The 14,145-nt window shown below is 36.8% G+C and overlaps 1 protein-coding gene across 1 annotated transcript; it reads left to right on the top strand.

Moving 5' to 3' along the window:
• Positions 1-228: 228 nt before the first annotated feature.
• On the top strand, positions 229-8,329 carry LOC135944193 (uncharacterized). Its single transcript, XM_065490983.1, has 20 exons — positions 229-357; positions 659-812; positions 978-1,131; positions 1,297-1,450; positions 1,616-1,769; positions 1,935-2,088; positions 2,254-2,372; positions 3,198-3,248; positions 5,103-5,332; positions 5,405-5,569; positions 5,626-5,760; positions 5,942-6,106; positions 6,167-6,286; positions 6,340-6,506; positions 6,572-6,749; positions 7,352-7,487; positions 7,545-7,754; positions 7,816-7,878; positions 7,938-8,078; positions 8,131-8,329. Exons 7-20 carry the CDS (start codon positions 2,368-2,370, stop codon positions 8,213-8,215), a joined length of 1,851 nt encoding a protein of 616 aa, XP_065347055.1. The 5' UTR covers positions 229-357; positions 659-812; positions 978-1,131; positions 1,297-1,450; positions 1,616-1,769; positions 1,935-2,088; positions 2,254-2,367; the 3' UTR covers positions 8,216-8,329.
• Positions 8,330-14,145: the final 5,816 nt, after the last annotated feature.

Below are 14,145 nucleotides of genomic sequence, written 5' to 3'. Positions count from 1 at the left end.
ATTCTGTCGAAAATTCCACATCCACTCGAATCATCACCAAACAGTCAGAAAAACGCCTAGTTTCGAGATTAAAAGCGTAGGGTGAACTGAATCAAACCTATATTTCATTAAATCATTATTATTTTAGCGTATTTTTAATCAACTGTAACCGATTAATTGCATTTTAACTCAAGCGGTGGCAGAAAGCGCGGTTTTTTTCGTAATCGCAGCTGGAGCTGGTAGAGAGCCGCGCCCACTCTTGTACGATGTTAGTGCGTCGCCATTTAAAGTTAAGCTGCATGGCGTGTGTCGTTTAAGAATGGAATTCAATCCGGTGCATCTGACGTCGACAAGGACAAATTATTGCGCGAACTAAACGTAAGTGTGCAACTATTGATTCATGAGCTTGTCAATTTTCAAAATATTAACCAAAGAACGGGACAAGAGTAGTGTGATTAAACAGGATCCATTCCGAAATTAATTTCAAAACACGCATGCATTACTGATTGATTTGGGAATGGAGTAATTTAATGCTCTCTTGGAGCTTTTTGAGCGAAATTTAACGGTTTTTAAAACGTGATCGCTATTGCTGTTAGAAATTATTATTATTTTTCCAAAACTCATGGCATATTTCTTTCTGTATTCATCTCTCAACGCCTCCTCTGTCCAAATTTTTCAGAGCAACGCCAGCTTTTGTTCGCCGCAAAGACGCATAAACTGGCCTTTGAGTGAGAGGCGTCCGACAAAGGTGTCTCGTAAACACCTTGGAAGAAAAGGACTGCAAAGTTGCAAATTTCTGCTAGGCTGTTGGCGTGTGCAAAGTCCTGCAAAAGGTAAACAACATTGCTGTGCGATGTAAAATTGCATTGTCGAGTTTTTGAGCCAATTGAACGGTTTTTAAAACATTGCTGTTAGAAATTATTATTATTTTTCTAAAACTCATGGCATATTTCTGTCTGTATTCATCTCTCAACGCCTCCTCTATCCAAATTTTTCAGAGCAACGCCAGCTTTTGTTCGCCACAAAGTCGCATAAACTGGCCTTTGAGTGAGAGGCGTCCGACAAAGGTGTCTCGTAAACACCTTGGAAGAAAAGGACTGCAAAGTTGCAAATTTCTGCTAGGCTGTTGGCGTGTGCAAAGTCCTGCAAAAGGTAAACAACATTGCTGTGCGATGTAAAATTGCATTGTCGAGTTTTTGAGCCAATTGAACGGTTTTTAAAACATTGCTGTTAGAAATTATTATTATTTTTCTAAAACTCATGGCATATTTCTGTCTGTATTCATCTCTCAACGCCTCCTCTATCCAAATTTTTCAGAGCAACGCCAGCTTTTGTTCGCCACAAAGTCGCATAAACTGGCCTTTGAGTGAGAGGCGTCCGACAAAGGTGTCTCGTAAACACCTTGGAAGAAAAGGACTGCAAAGTTGCAAATTTCTGCTAGGCTGTTGGCGTGTGCAAAGTCCTGCAAAAGGTAAACAACATTGCTGTGCGATGTAAAATTGCATTGTTGAGTTTTTGAGCAAATTGAACGGTTTTTAAAACATTGCTGTTAGAAATTATTATTATTTTTCTAAAACTCATGGCATATTTCTGTCTGTATTCATCTCTCAACGCCTCCTCTGTCCAAATTTTTCAGAGCAACGCCAGCTTTTGTTCGCCGCAAAGACGCATAAACTGGCCTTTGAGTGAGAGGCGTCCGACAAAGGTGTCTCGTAAACACCTTGGAAGAAAAGGACTGCAAAGTTGCAAATTTCTGCTAGGCTGTTGGCGTGTGCAAAGTCCTGCAAAAGGTAAACAACATTGCTGTGCGATGTAAAATTGCATTGTCGAGTTTTTGAGCCAATTGAACGGTTTTTAAAACATTGCTGTTAGAAATTATTATTATTTTTCTAAAACTCATGGCATATTTCTGTCTGTATTCATCTCTCAACGCCTCCTCTATCCAAATTTTTCAGAGCAACGCCAGCTTTTGTTCGCCACAAAGTCGCATAAACTGGCCTTTGAGTGAGAGGCGTCCGACAAAGGTGTCTCGTAAACACCTTGGAAGAAAAGGACTGCAAAGTTGCAAATTTCTGCTAGGCTGTTGGCGTGTGCAAAGTCCTGCAAAAGGTAAACAACATTGCTGTGCGATGTAAAATTGCATTGTTGAGTTTTTGAGCAAATTGAACGGTTTTTAAAACATTGCTGTTAGAAATTATTATTATTTTTCTAAAACTCATGGCATATTTCTTTCTGTATTCATCTCTCAACGCCTCCTCTATCCAAATTTTTCAGAGCAACGCCAGCTTTTGTTCGCCGAAAAGACGCATAAACTGGCCTTTGAGTGAGAGGCGTCCGACAGTGCGTGTCATAAACATCCTCCAAAAAACGACAGAATTTGCGTAGACAATGAGGTAATTGCTGTGAATATTCTTCTCAGGTAGCAAAATATCTCTTGACAATGTTCTTGAAATATTAGCGGTTGGCTTTACAATATTTCTTCTTGTGCTCAAAAATATATCTTCAAATCATTAAAATTGATAAAATGTAAGGTCATGTCAAGTTATTAAACGTATATAAAGAGACCTTTTCAAAAAATCTTAAAAATGTTTAAAAATCGCGAGTGCAATAAATTAAGTTTGCTTGAAATATGTTGAGATTTAACTTTTGAACAGATTTTTTAAATACTGTCTAAATAAATTTAATAGAAATATTGTCCAATTATTTTACAGAACCGAGCCAAGAGATTACTAAAAAATCGTTAAAAATCGATCCTTATTAATTATTTTTTAAATTTCAAAAATTATTTTTGCAAAATGATTCGAAAATATTGCCTAGGCATTTTTTCCCTATACCCTGCACAATATTGCCCTGGAAGCATGCGAAAAACATTTTTAAAATAATTTGAAACCAATCTTTTCCAAAGATCTTTTGCTACCTGGTTTGTTTGCATTATCCAAAATAGATGTTTGTTCTGCATATTAATTACTGTAAAATTAAAAAGGTCATGAAAAATCCTTTTTGCTTTTTAAACATTTGATTTAATTCTTAAGGTGGATATCAAGGTCTGAAATAAAATTTACCTTTTGTGTTGACTGTTGTAACAAAAATCACCAATTTTCATTTTTTTTTTTCAATAATTTTACTTTCACATTTTGATATAATGATCAGGGTTCCCATGTTTGTTAATATTTTTTAACGCTTAATGACCAGTTGTATAACTTTTTTTTGTTTGACAGCTCTATCACCGACACTGCTGCCAACGAAGACAAGACAGGGTCAAGTACCATGTAAGTTCGCAATGGAGGATGCAAGCACAAAATTCCGTGATGGTTTAAAACGGTGGGCAATTGACTGCAATATAAAGAGGTCCCATGTTACGAGTCTTCTAAAGGAATTAAAAACAAATGTTGAGGCACCACATCAGATCAATTTAGGGATACCATGGGATTACCGAGCACTGTTGAGTACCCCAAGAAACACATGCCTCAAACTGTACGACGTGTGTGATGGGGGGAAATTGGGTTGGCTAGGAATTAAATTTGGTATGGAAACCGTTTTTAGGGATGGGTTCAGGCCTGATACCTCGAATTTGACCCTAATCACATTTATTGATGGATTCAATCCTTATGATACTAAAAAGAAGAAATTCTGGGCGATCCTGCACAGTATCTTGGAGGATCCGAAACGAAGACCGTTCATGTCGGGACTATACGTGGGAAGTGCTGAGCCAAAACCGTTCAATAACTTCATTAGGCCAATGGTCAAAGACATGAAAGACCTCCAGGCAGGCTATTATTCTGAGGTACTAGACATGGAGATTATAGTGAAAGGAGAAATATTTGTACTGGACCTTCCAGCGAAAGCTGATGCAAAATGTACTAAGAAAGGGGGTTACTTTTCATGTGACTTTTGTCTGGAGGAGGGAAAGTGGAGCAAAAGTTTGTACTATGATAATTTTGCATTTGTCAAACGCACGAATGAGTCATTCCGTGCTAAATTGCAACCAGAGCACCATAGAGGGGAAAGCGTTCTTGAAGAATTGACATACCTTGACATGGTTCAAGGATTCCCTTTAGATTCCCTCCACCAACTGTACCTTGGGATAATGAAAAAATTGCTCGATATTTACCTAGTGGAACCATCGAAAAATAGACTAAATTCCAAAGTGAGAAAAGAACTGACTCAAAAATTTGACCTTTTGTCGCCTTGGATAGTGGAGGAATTCCAATGGCGGCCCCAAAGTCTTGACAAACACGGAAATTTCAAAGGGAAGGAATTCCGATACCTGCTGCTTTATGCTGGCATGGTCTTGTTTAAAGGCATTTTAAGTCCTGCTCAATATGAGGGATTCTTGTCCCTAAGTATTGCAACTAGGATTTTGTCTAGAAACGATTTGGTTTCGAAAGAGGAGTGGCTGAAGGTTGCGGACGACCTGCTCCGCAATTTCCTAGTATTTGTGTGTCGGGAGCTAGGTGTTCATTATATTGGGCGTAACTTTCATAATTTGTTGCACCTTGTTGACTGTTGCCGGAAATTTGGAGCCCTCAACAATTTCTCCAATTTCCGCTTTGAATCCTATTTGTCCAAAATCAACTCAAATATTAGCTCCCATAAAGACGAGTTGCAACAGGTCATAAATCGCTGCGTTGAAGCTTCATTTCGCCCAGTTGATGAGAATCCTGAAAAGGAAAAAGAATTTTCTGGTCCGCGTTTGGGAAAAATTCACTACCAGGGACCTGTCCTAAATGAAAACGTTGAGTCCCAGCACTTGTACATATTTATAGGTGGCCAAAAAGTTAAAATTGACTACCCAAACAATTTTGTTCTATGCAAAACTGGAATTGTGGTGGCTGTCTCAAATGTAGTTGTAGAAAACGGCTTGACCTACTTGATTGGTAGAAAATTCAACACTGTGTCTGAATTTTATACGAAACCGATCCCTTTGAGCCTATTAAATATTTGTGAAGTCTCAAATTTGAGCACAGACTTTGTGAAAGTATGCTTGTCTGACGTCATCACAAAATGCATTGGATATCCAAATTCTGAAAGCTATGTGATTGTACCCTTGATTGAATAAACCAAAAAATATAAACAAATGAATTTTCATTAAGTAAATAAATCCCATTTTTCTGTTGTTTCAGATATGACTACATCGTCGTTGAATTCGGTGCACCAGGCGGAAGCAACAAGCCTTCAGGCAGTGTAGAGGCGCAGGTGCTTTCATCCCGTTGGTTACAGGGAAATAAAGTTTTTTGGCCGAAGTGCAGCTCAAGCAAAAAATTATACAAACTCATCAAGTGCCATCAGGAGCCACACACAGATGTCAAGATTTGGGACAAGTACGAAATTTCACGAATCGTTGGACGATCAAGTAATTTAATTTTAATATTGTTAATAAACAAAAATTCAATCATTTTGTCCATTTTGTTTAAAAATTTTGCAGACGATTACCAAAAGGCACAAAAAATTTTGGAGGAGAGTGATTTTACAGAAAACGAAGATCAAGTGATCAGTCAACGCTCATCCAGGAAGACAAGAGGAAAGGCTCCAGCAAGATATCTGCAAGACTCTGGTGATGAGGAAGATGATGTGAATGATTTGCAGGAATGTAAGAAAGCCATGTTACCTTCCTATTAAAAATACAAATAATGTAATATTTTTCAGCTAACAGAGAAATACCACATAATGACTCAGTAGACAACGACCACGACTCAGTCAATGGAGGAGATGAAGGAGACGGCTCCTCTATAAATGAGCCTATTATCCCCCCACAAATAGAAATAGACATCTCAAATTTAGGTAAATGTTTTAAAAAATATTTGTATTATTTTATAAGGCAATAGTAAAATTGCTGTTGGGATAAGCAGCCAGTAACAACATTTTTTTAACATTTTACATTCTAATCATTAAACTGCTGCCTCACTCGTCGTTTTGTCAAAGTTAATATTGAAGAGTTTCATGTTGTGTTTAATCAATTTAGGCACCTCTGAAGTCATGAGAGCTATTTCAAATAGTGTAGCTGAAGGGAATGAGGAAAGTGTTAAAAATAGTTCTGAATCAGCCTTAGTCGAAGCGCAAGAAGAAGAGGATGTAGGCCTACTAGATAATGCAAATAAGTCTGATGAACAAGTATCTTTTCACATTGGTATGTGTTTTTAGAATTTCTCTAAATTACATTTTTTGCTAATTTTCCTTTTTTTATCAGCTGACATGTCTGAGTCAGACACGCAGGAGACAGACAATATTGGTCAAAAGTTTTGCCGTGGAGACGACAATAACCACAGCCAGACTTGCATGTTGTGCAACAAATGCGCCTTGTTCCTTGGTAGGTCCTGCTTAGCTTTTCAGCAGTTATCTTATAATCATTGATGATTTCAGAAAGAATTGCAAACGTATTGGAATCGAGGAAATGTCAATGCGAAAGGAAAGCAGGAACTGATTTGGTTACAGAGGGCCAAATTTTCGCTACCCTGCCTTGCACTACTCCTTCGGCAGTCATAAGATTCGAAGAATATCTCGAAAAAGAGGAAAATATGAACATAATGGTAAATCTTGATGATAATGTTTGACAAAAATATTTTTTTAACATTGATCCATTTATTTTGGGCAGGTGTCCAAGTTCCGAAGTTTTGCCAGCCCGAACTTAACCACCTTCGTCAACTCGTGCCTGCGAAAGATTTTAACCGACGACCTGGCTACAAGGTATAATGCGAAAGGTAGCATTTCAGAGGATGGCACAAGAGTCAAAGAAGAATACCTCTCAAAAAATTTTATTTCGTTGTTGATGAGTAAGTTTTTTATTCACATCTCCACAATCAAATGACCTCTATTATCTTTTTGTCCCAAAAATTTCAATTCTTTTATTAAAAAAATCAGAATAGACTAGCAGAATATGGTATTTGGCAATATTGGTCCGAACAAAAAAGTGAGTTTTTTTAAATGATATAGTACGCAAAAAAATATTTATTAAAATTAATTTTAAGATTTGTAATTCAAATTTTGTATACGCTCCGTTTAAAATTTGTATTTCCTGCTGGATTTGGTACCAGCAACGCCCCTAATAATTCCATTCCTGTGGTTTTTTGCATATTACAGTGGTTTTAGGCTCACAATATTTATTTATCCAATTCACGTTTCATATATTTTCAGGTTTAAACGTTTTTTTAAAAAAAAATTAATATATATATATATATATATTTTAAGGGTTAAAACAAATTAGATACAAAAGCTGAAAGACAAAGTAATCAGCAAAATTAGCCCAAGGAGTGCAACAAAGATTGTTAATATTTTTTTAAAATTTCACTACCAACAAAAAGGCCTGTTTTACTTAGTTAAAGAATATGAAACATAATTTTGTTTATATGGAATAATTAATTATATCAATTTTCAGACACTGTTGTGCATAGCCTCCCAATCATTCATACGGCTCCTACAGCATCGGTGGCAAACGTTAAAAATGTGATTGCTGGCTGGTTTAGGAATGCGAAGAAGCGCTGTGATGCGCGTAGCAAGACATCGCGTTCTACGTAAAGTGTTTATCTTCAAATTTTTATAAAAATGCTCACGCTTTGCATTGCTTACAGGCCCAGGCCAGAATCTGCAGCTAGCTCAATATCGCATCATTCCACTGTCAAAAGTGGTTCAAGTCGAGGCATTGTAAGGCCCGATTCTGCCCCTTTCAGGCCTGAATCTCGACATATGGTTAGGTTTCCTCCAGCTGACTCACAAAGATTTGATCCTCAAGGAGGAAACTTTACTAGTTCACCTAACCGAGGTTTCAACAATAGAAGCAGGTCGAAAGCGATTATAAACGTGAACTGTGGAGTATTAAATGTAAGATATCTGTTATTTTAGGTACCATGGCCCATACAGCTATGAGGAAAGTCAAAATTTCACGCAGTCTCCAACGCATTTGAGGTAATATAAGCATTTTTATCCTCATCACATGTTGTTTAATGAATTTAAATTATTAATAGATACTCGAATGAGAGAACCCCAGACAGAAGCGCCTGGAAGGGTGGCCCTGCACCTAATTTCAGGTACAGCCCATATAGGAGCCCTCAAATATATGAAAAAAATTATGCCAGTGGTGATAGTTTCACATCTTGGGATGACAGGTTGTTATAATTCGTTTATTTCTAACAAAATGCTGAAACGCGTGTTCTACAGATACTCGTCGGCTGGTCCGTCCCATTTCCAAACTCCTCAGAAGAGAAACAGGGGCAGAGCTCCGCCACGAAGACCACATTTTTAATTAAATCTGAATGTAAATTTAAAATTAAAAATGAGTTTCTTACAAAATAATAATTATTTTGGTTTTAATTGTATACTTTTACATGTATTTAACGCTCACTTAATTCTGGAATGATAACTTAAGTTGCTTAAAAACGTTCTTAAATGTACATAAATTTTTAATGTTTGGAAAAAGATCCAAATCAAAAAGTATTGTTAAAGGTTTTATTTATTAATGGAATAAAAATAAGATTGAAATAAAATATGCTGCCGCCTTATTCACTTTTGACGCCTCTGTATTTATTGAAAGTGCTAAAATATGATGCCTAGGCACGCAGGACACAAGTCTCCCATGATTTTCAGCAGGCTGAGTAGCCTGCGTTTACCTGAAAGCTCTTCAGCAGGTAGACATTTCACTTAAAATTAGGCATTATAAGCGTTCTGGCCAGGATGTTTACTGATTTTGCTAAAGAGTGGGCGCGGCTCGCTCAGATTCGGATATCGATACCGGTGCTGCCACCGTTACTGCCTTAGATTACCGATTTAATAAGCCGAAGTTTTTCGGCCGCCGAACCAATTAGGCATGCTAATTAAAGAATAAAACACATATTTTACTTATACTGGACCCTCTCTATGCAATATCTTTCGATTTACACCGAATTCTCTGCCTGTCGAAAACGGTGGAATATTCGATATGTTTACTCGTAGAGTCGAATATCGGAGAATTTTCGACTCTGCTTTTCGCGCTCTTCATTGGCAAAAAAGGTTATTTAGAGTAAGTACTATGGAATTATTTATTAACTAGACAATTTACAACAGTTTACAAGCGGGTCAGTGGCGTTAGGAGCGAACTCGAATTCAGTCGAAATGTAGAGTGGAATACCACCTGTCGAAAACGGTGGAATGGCACATGGGGGCAAGCAAAAATATCATCATTAATGTCCATTCAAATAATCAGCAATAATTATTATTGTTCCTGAGCAGGGTTTTACGATCTTCAAATAAATAAACAGATTTATAGTAATGGAGTGGTTTTATTTAAAACATATCTTTTTTAGAAGCAATTAACGCACTGCGTTTTTGACCAGAACAGCTCTGCCCAAAAGGGCAATTTTAATATGGCTCCCTGGGAAATTAGAGAGCTTTTCTGCCCACATTAAATTACGAGCCGAAGAGAGTGGCTGATGATTTATCACCGCTTGGTTCCAGCGTGCGCGGCCTGACATCCGACTATTTTTAATTTTTATTTCTCGCAGCAGGTTTGCAGTAACGAACGATAGATATATATTTGAGAGATCGTTTTGGAAAGCTCAGAAAATTATTTTTCAATGGCGCTTTTTTAAACCTAAATGCAATCGCGGGGAAAGGGAGATTTTATGTTAAGACCAAAATATTTGCTTCACTATCTCACAAGTAAAAGACGCTTGATTTTGTATATATTCCTGATAAGAGAACTGGAGAGTGCCTGCAGAAGCTAATTAAAATATCTCTGGGGTAGGCTGTGCGCCGCGCTTCTCGCCGCTTCCATCAGCTTGCAGGGGTGTAAAGTGTAGAGCGCTATCGTCATTGCACACGTTTCGCTCGCAGACTAAAAACCGAGGAGAGCGGCCGCCGGAAAAGAGTTCGCTCAACCATAAATTTTGAAAAAGAAACTAACTCACACAGCTGAAAAAATAATGAACTCAGCTTATTATTTATTATTTTTTTCTGGAAAGAGTTCATAAAAGTATATTTAATTTTTATTAATGAAGGAAAAAAATATTTAATGTAACGGTCACTGGTTTGAATTAAAGCACGAAAACTAGAAGTTTTATACCTTTCCCTTTGAGGGGCGCTTCAATCGCCCTCTTCTACCTGGAACCTTCCATCTTTCATTCAGGTTCAGGTGGTCTTACTGAAATGTCGTTTCAAAAGGCGCTGTGCATGGTTTGCGAGCGTCCGACTGCGGACGGCGCTGTTCTCGCTGTCCACGTGGACAAAGAGAAACTGCAGATTTGGTTCCTCAACGTCTGCGGACACGAGTTGGCCGAGGATATCGAGGACGATGACCTGATTTGCTATTTTTGTCTCTGGCACGCCGAGTGAGTTATAAGGAAAATTGAGGAATTTCTCGTTTCTATTTTAGGTATTTTTGTACAGATTTCAATGGGAATTCGACGAGATGGCGGACGAGGCTTTGGTTTGGTGGCCCAGGAATTCAGAATATTTGGACGATGCGGCAAAGGAGCTTCGGAAGAACTATTTCGGTGAAGATTAACTATGAAATTTATTAAATTTGATTTAATATTTATGCATTTTCAGAGGGTAAATTAGAGCAGTGTTGGGTGCAGTTCGAGAAAATTGAGCTTCCGAAAAGTACTGACGGAGAAGAGAGACGAATTGACGAAGCTGAAATGCGGCCGAGGCGATGGAAATGCATCTACTGCGGTAAAATATTTAAATACACTCAACATTTGTCAGGACACATGAAGAAAATCCACAAAGAAGCCATCAGATGTGGAAATCACACTTGTCCTACTTATTTCCACAATCTTAAAGAAAAAGAAGAACACACCAAGAATGTTCACGAAAGCTCAAGACAACGAGACAAAGTCAAGTGCAGCTTTTGTGGAAAGGAATTCGAGAGAGTGAAAAACCTCAAAAAACATGTTCACAAAGTTCACAAAGATTTTCCAGTAAAATGCTCTCATATTGGTTGCTTGTCGTTCTTCAAAACTCAAATTGAAATGAAAACACACTTTGACTCTGATCACAAAAGTGAACACGAGGCAAAGAGATTTCAATGCAATGATTGTGGCTACAGAACAAGGCTTAAATCTAATTTGATAGAGCACTTCATTAGAAAACATTTTCCAATATCAAGTGAGTGCCACATTTGCGGAAATTCTTTCTCCTCTAAGATTTTATTGAGATCTCATATAAGGCGTTTGCACACTTTCAAAGTTTGTTTTTTGTGCAAATTGAATGTCTCCGTGGGGAATTTCCAAAGACGCCACTTGAAAGTAAAAAAATGCTATCGCTGCAAGAACAAATTCCAATGTTCTGGACTCTATCAGTTACATTTGAAATCATGCAAGAAAACTCTGTTCAAGTGTGGTAAGTGCCAAAAATCATTCATAAAAAGATATTTGTTGAATTACCACGCGAAAAGAGTACACATGTCATGACGCGCGAGATTCAGCACAAACATCTTGGTTTCAAGTTTAAACCTATCAAAAGGTACTACAAAAGTGAGAAAATCTTGAAAGAACGTTTAAAAAAAACCACAACAAAGCTAACTGCAAGTATTAACTGTCACTGCGCCGAAAATTTCTATAAAATTTCATTAATTTGAATCTCCATCTCGCTGTAAAGCATAATTTGATAGCAGGAAAATTGCCATTCCCGGACTGCAAAAAGGACTTTCATCTCATTGAAATCTCGCGAAATATATAATGCTGTGACATGTGTGGAAAACGATGTACTCACATTGCATGCGAAAACATTTACTGCCAATGTGAAGTGTGAGTCCGTCAGTAATTTTCTCTCGATCTTTTGTTAACAGTCTACTTTTTTGAACATTTTTCACATCAACGAAAATTTCATTCAATAAATTTCATAGTTAAAAAACATCTTTTTCATGTGTAATTTTCATCTCACACAAAGACATCTAAAAATTCAATCCCAGCCTTTTTTCATTTGTTTTTATCCTGATCAATGCATTTAATTTGTTTATTGACTCTGATGAAAAATAAACAAATATGATAAAAATGCGAGGGAATCTCACTCTCAAAAGAAGAATTTGATTCGAATGCTATTCTATGGGAGAGAAGGTTTTCTATTATGCGCGTGCAAGAGGCGAAATACATTTCTCGTGCGTTAGAAAATAGCTCACACTCGTCTCTCTTCAGTGGCTGTAAAATTATTTGCCCTCACCTGCCTATTTCGTCGTATTTATTTTGCCCTTGCTGTCATTTTCCCGTCTGATAGAATAATTATCGATCCCAATGGGCAATTCCGATCTGCCAACACGCACAAAGCATGCAAACTCGCAGTGCAATAAGCAGAAACAGAGAAATAAGCGGCACAAAGAGGTTTCACTTAGAATTTTAGTAAAATAAATATTAGGAATATAACATGGAGTTAAAACAAAATGGCATTGAGGAAAATTGACGGAAAAATTATTGTAGCAGACGAGAGAATGTGAAAGGCGTTTTTATTGACAAGATATTTTGCGAAAAATATCAATTTGCATAGAAAAAGACGCAATTATTTTATTTGGGTCGAATTTTAATTTACTTTGATTTGTTATAGCTGCAATGATTGTATATTTCGTTTCATCACATTAATCAAACACGTGTACGCTGTCATATTATATTGTTAAATACAATAATTACTTTTTTAATTTACAATTTGGCTATTATTATTAATGAAACGTCATCCAATGGCCAGCATAAGATGAAAAATTCCGAAAAACAATTAAAATTTATGTCTTAAACAAACGATAAAGAGTCCGGTTATTCATCATTCCTCGGAATTTATTAATCATTGGTAAATATATGCATCAACTGTGGTTTTCTTGAAGCAACACAAATTTGTAAACAATAAATCAGCAGTATATTCCCTCGTTAATAAATGTTGTGAAGAGATCAAAGTCCAAAATGTTGATATTTGTTTGATCTTTCCATTTCCATGTGGCTTTATAAACAACTAACTCGTCAGCTTTCATTCTCAGCACCAACCTCGCGACCGACGTAACAATGTCCTCTGTCATCCAAAGACGTCTTTGCCGCCTCGTGAAATTTATCGCTTTTTGGCATCAAAGCACTTGTGCATTTACTCGTACAAAAAAACAACTAATCGTATAACAGGTGAGTTTATCTCCTTTATTATGTGAATTCATGTTCTCGTTGTTTTATTTACTAATTTTTATAAATTTTTTACAAGTCTGAAAGCAATCTTTTTGTTAGATTTCAAAATAATTTTTAATCATTATATTGATAAAAATAACTTAAATATATATGCTAATTTTTTATGAGGATCTTTAACAAACGTTTTAGTTTATTCTAAAAATTAATTAAAAACAGTTTGTTGCAGTCGATATATTTTTATTTAAAATATCATTATATCATGCCAAAGTTCAAGTCTGCTGGCCGGGAGAGAGGCTTGACACATTTATTTTCTGGTGACCAACACGAGTAACAATAATTCGTGTTTCTCCTTCTAACCGAGAACAAATTTATTTCAGGAGAGAACTGAGATGCATCTTATAAAAACGGGTTGGCCTTCAAGCAGGAGTTAGTTTGTAATAATAACAATCGCATAATGCGGATAAATTCATAATAAATATTATTTATTCTACTAGGGCGCGAATTAACTGAGTTTCTCTCCGACGAAAGCATTTCTATCCCTCGCGTCCCTCAGCAGCAAAATGTGTCTGTCAAGGATAAAAAGGTCAAGACGTTTCGACACCAAGTGTCACGATTCTGCACATTCTGGCCTCAACGCGACAAAAAAGCCGAAGGAAAAAACATCAATTTAAGAAACGCATTCAATGGCCGCCCTGCACGTTGCATCCTCTAACAGAATCGATGGCCCATAATTATCACCCACTTTTTTATTTCCTTGGACAACGACGTCAACTGCAAAAACGTCGACGGGCAGACGCCTTGCACTCAACCTGCTCGCCCTGGCTCAAGGAAACCTAGACGCCGTGCATTGTAAAACTCGGAAGTGACAGTGTGCTCCATTTCTGCACTCGTTTGACCATCTGGATTGTGCCAAACAGATTTTAGAGCACAATAAAAACTGTTAAACTTAAAAATTAAAACCAATTAAAAAGTAGAAAAATATTTGTATTTTGACACTACATATTAATTTTATTTGCTGTTTGAAATAAAGAAAATGATGCATATTTCAATAATATTGATTATAAATGTGTTCAATATTATTGAAAAACCTACATCTAATTAG

Source organism: Cloeon dipterum, chromosome 4, assembly GCF_949628265.1.
Source record: "Cloeon dipterum chromosome 4, ieCloDipt1.1, whole genome shotgun sequence".
In the NCBI taxonomy this organism is placed as follows: domain Eukaryota; kingdom Metazoa; phylum Arthropoda; class Insecta; order Ephemeroptera; family Baetidae; genus Cloeon; species Cloeon dipterum.
Note: the sequence above shows the minus strand (reverse complement) of the source record. Positions and strands in the feature narration are given on the sequence as shown.